This window comes from Haliotis rubra, unplaced genomic scaffold (genome assembly GCF_003918875.1).
Source record: "Haliotis rubra isolate DU_JTF1 unplaced genomic scaffold, ASM391887v1 Scf2347, whole genome shotgun sequence".
Lineage (NCBI taxonomy): Eukaryota > Metazoa > Mollusca > Gastropoda > Lepetellida > Haliotidae > Haliotis > Haliotis rubra.
The window spans coordinates 27,037-31,227 of NW_025766389.1; the positions used below are offsets into that span (position 1 = coordinate 27,037).

Consider the following 4,191-nt stretch of genomic DNA (forward strand, 5'->3'; position numbering starts at 1 on the left):
CTCAAAGTCCAACTACAGTAAGTCATTTTCTGTGGTCAGTATAACACATTCACAGGTTACGAACCTCTTTCCTTTCAAAGGATCAATGTGTGAATCGACAACTGATCCTTGAAATCCCAACATCCAGTTTTGTTCTATGTTAATAACATCATTGGGAGAGCAGTAGAATGACACAATACCTGTAAGACATACTGTGCAAATTGAATCATGTATGCCCCGTTCCTGCGAATGGGGCAAAGCGTTTGGCCAAACCCATGGAATAAGCGATTCCGGGGAAAGGGCACGACACCTACACATTCAATACTCCCTGTGCATTTAGACCGGGCCGGTTGTATGTTAGTGCTTACTAGATTACTATCAGTTGTGACCAATTGCGTCGTTTCGCTGACACATCTCACACTGATAACTTCTGCCCTGTAGCCTTAACCAAATACGAAATCTCCATGCTGACCCTTTAACAAGTTTACCAAGCAGTGGTGCATATATATAATGGAATCAATGATAATAATATTATGAGATAAGTATAAAAAAAGGTTCCATACCCAATTGGGTTGTCCTTAGAAGCCTCCTTAATGTTGCAAGTTTGGTAGCAGTGTCGGGTTTAATGAGATGTCCATGGTCCATGGTGCATATTCGCTCAGCACCACGCCAGGTCTTTTTCTGTCTTGTTTCAATCTTGTAGCACATATTTCGGTCATCATCCCACGTGTAGCCAGGAGATTTCCCACACAGCACTGCAAAACAAACAATATGGTGACGTTTTCTCCTCATTAAAAACTAATGCTTATACTTTCAGCACAGTTGTAATCATTAATAACTACCGGTTCAGACATGAAAACGATACGTATTGCGATATGCTGATCGTAAACCGGTATTTTGACATGCATTCGGAAAACTTCGTAACACTCGGAAATCTTCGGATATTTCCGTTTTTTGAATTGTTCTGTTCCCTGTTTCATTAGTGCCAAATGTTACTTACATTTTTATTTTGTCATGATTAAAAGTTTTTATAAACGGTTAATCAATCATAGTGATTTTGTTGTGTTTTTGCTTTATAATCAAGCATTAACTCGATTATAAGTAGTTTTTGTTAAATAAATAATCCTTGCAATATATTGCAATACATATCGCAATATATGCTTCCGCATCGCAATATATCGCAATATGAAACTTCTCTGCAATACCAACCCCTATTAATAACTACGGGACACAAAAAGAATATGAAGTGCCCTAAAAACTATTTTCAGGAGATTCACTTTCAAGGGCTATGACTGCCAAATACCAGTACACCTGAAATATGGGCTTTTGGTATTGTACGTTTTTAACACCGGAGTGTTAATAAAAGTGATTATATAGTCTCACTGAGTTTAAATGAGGCGCCTTGGTCAACAAGAAAAACCTGCACAACAGTCTGTGTACCTTTGGTATTGCGACATGTGTTGCCATGAGTAGTATAAAAGTAATCCGTTCAGCACAGACAATAGCATTCCTAAAAGAACAATGGCATTCCAGAGCACAACAATAGCATTCCTCAGCACAACAATAGGCATTCCAGAGGAGTAATCCTCAAAAATCCTCAATCTATTGAGGATTCATCCTCCCTATGAGCACAATGGCATTCCAGAGCACAATAGCATTCCTGAGCACACCTCCCTATGAGCACAAAGCATTCCAGAGCACAATAACATTCCTGAGCACAACAATAGACATTCCAGAGGATTCATCCTCAAAGTATTCAATCTATTGACGTCACGGTGAACAAACATTCCAGAGGAGAGGTCAAATCATTCAATAGAATACAATAACATTCCAGAAGACATGAATAAGCATTCCAGCGACGTGTTTCTTAAAGCTTCTGAAAGCATTCAATCTATTGATGTCACGGGTGAACAAACATTCCACGAGTAGAATAAAGCATTCCACAGAATACATTAAACATTCCATAGCTCTCTGAAAATCATTTCAACCCTGGTGAACGAACATTCCTCAGTTAGAATAAAATATTCCACTGATGTAGAGTATTAACCAACCAAACTGCATGTGTACCACTCTACATCCAATCAGTGCTTACATGCTCTACACAATCCCACCATATACCTTTTAGTATTAGACATTTCAAATCAGTTTCATCGTCATTATCGAGTGAACAAGTTTCAGAAACACACCTCTGCTTGCAATTCATATGGCACAGAAGATGTTTCACCTTCAACATGTGGACTTTTCAACAGACCAGCTGCTCTCGAGTACGTTTCAAGAAATGAAGGATATTCTTAACACTCAGCTTCATTTGCACGAAACGATGATGCGAACAAGTGAGTTGTATAAAACCACATACACAGAGATGTTCCAGAGAATGAAGACTCTAGAACAGAAATTCCCCTCGCTATCGCCAGCTCTCATGAGCTTGATGTTGGATTATTCAAAAATCGCTGCCACCACTCAGGATAGTAATTCAAGGAACAGAAAACGTCAGTCACCTAACAAGCGTGTTGCTAAAGCTAAGAAGCCAAGGAAAGTGAAGGAACAGAAAAGTGGCCAGAAGCAGAAGTCTCAAAGAAGAAATCCACTCCTCCTATACAACCAAAGTAAGTGAATAGCTTGTCACTGTGAATATCATTTGGAATAGCTTTTCATTTACGTACATGTTACTGTGTTTGCAGTTCTACATTCTCCAATCTTATTTGTCATTTTCAGGAACCTGGGAGAAGATTCTGAAGCAGTGTCAACTCCATCCCTCACAACCCGACCCATAACACCTACCACAGAACCTACTATAGACGACTGGTGGTTGGATTACACTCATCTCATGGAGGACATAGAACAGCAAGAGAAACAAACCACAGACATAACAGCTGTTGATTCATCCAGTGGAATCATGGAAGATCTCTATCAGGAAGAGAAACTTACTCCTCTTCAGAAAAGTTGCAGTGTATGTCGTCACAACAATAAGTTGCGTTACATCAGTTGTAATAGTGGACAAATTCAGTGTCATGTGTGTTGTATGGATCTCATGAACTGTATGTGCTACTATGATGAAGGCGGCATGATGGAAGACATGGTTTCACAGGACTTTGAAGGTCATATTCTATCAGTGTAAATACAAAGTGTTTTCATCATGCTCTGTAACATGACAGTTATCATTATGCATCATATCAAACTTTAGTGAATGTTCAAATAAAATGAATAAACCCATGCTGTTTCATGTTATATATTGCTTAGTCAGTCACAGTTTCCACAGTGCAACATGAGTTCGGAAAAGAAGAGCAGCATGTTAAAGCAAAGAGAAAAGCCATAGAAAAGTATTATTTCAATGCTGAAAATCCTGGAGCTTATTTTGGTCCAACAAAACTACGTGATGAATTGAAGAAAAACAGACAACATCATATCAGGTTGAGGAATGTGAAACGATTTGTGAAGAATCAAGATGCCTATAGTTTACATAGACCAGTCAAGCATAGATTTAAAAGGTTAAAAGTAAGGGTGAATTTTATGAATGAAATGTTTGATGTGGATCTGGCCGACCTCTCTCGTTATAGCAAAGAGAATGATGGTATCAGATATTTGCTGGTGGCTATTGATATCTTGAGCAGATATGCTTTTGTGCTACCTTTTAGAAAACAAGAAACCTGAATCGGTGTTGAAAGCCTTCAAGAAATACTGAAAACTAGACAACCAAAGAAGGTTCGCACAGATGCTGGATCAGAATTTCGAGCAGGCTTTGAGTCATATTTGAAAAGAAAAACATCACTCACACCATTACACGGAATGAAAACATTAAAAGTAATTACGTAGAACGCTTCAACAGAACGCTAAAATCACTGATTACGCGTTACATGACTCACAACAATACCAAACATTACATCGATGTTTTACCTAAACTAGTGCACAACTACAATCATACATTGCATTCCTCCCTACCGAATTTATCACCTGCACAAGTGAGTAAGGACAATGAATTGAAAGTTTGGCAGCATCTGTATGTCAAACCTTTGTTGAAACATCTCAAAGTCTGCACCCTAGGAAGAAATTCAGATATAAAGTAGGAGATCTTGTTAAGCATTCCATATCTGAAAGAGACCTTTCAACACAGAACTTGACTTGAAGTGGACACAAGAACTGTTCAAAATAGCTCATCGTTTTAAAAGACAGGAAATTCCACTGTACAAACTCCAAGATTTTCATGATGAAATG

The 4,191-nt window shown here is 38.4% G+C and overlaps 1 protein-coding gene across 1 annotated transcript; it reads left to right on the top strand.

Moving 5' to 3' along the window:
• The first annotated feature begins 1,443 nt into the window (after positions 1 to 1,443).
• On the top strand, positions 1,444 to 3,192 carry LOC124278310. Its single transcript, XM_046714027.1, has 2 exons — positions 1,444 to 2,585; positions 2,695 to 3,192. The coding sequence occupies exons 1-2, from the start codon at positions 2,183 to 2,185 to the stop codon at positions 2,751 to 2,753; spliced, it is 462 nt and encodes a 153-aa protein (XP_046569983.1). The 5' UTR covers positions 1,444 to 2,182; the 3' UTR covers positions 2,754 to 3,192.
• The last annotated feature ends 999 nt before the right edge of the window (positions 3,193 to 4,191 follow it).

Bases quoted from the DNA above. Each gene is read 5' to 3' on its own strand.
- LOC124278310 (XM_046714027.1), top strand. From the start codon at position 2,183: ATGGCACAGAAGATGTTTCACCTTCAACATGTGGACTTTTCAACAGAC. The intron at 2,586-2,694 runs GTAAGTGAATAG...TGTCATTTTCAG, and splicing joins ACTCCTCCTATACAACCAAA to GAACCTGGGAGAAGATTCTG.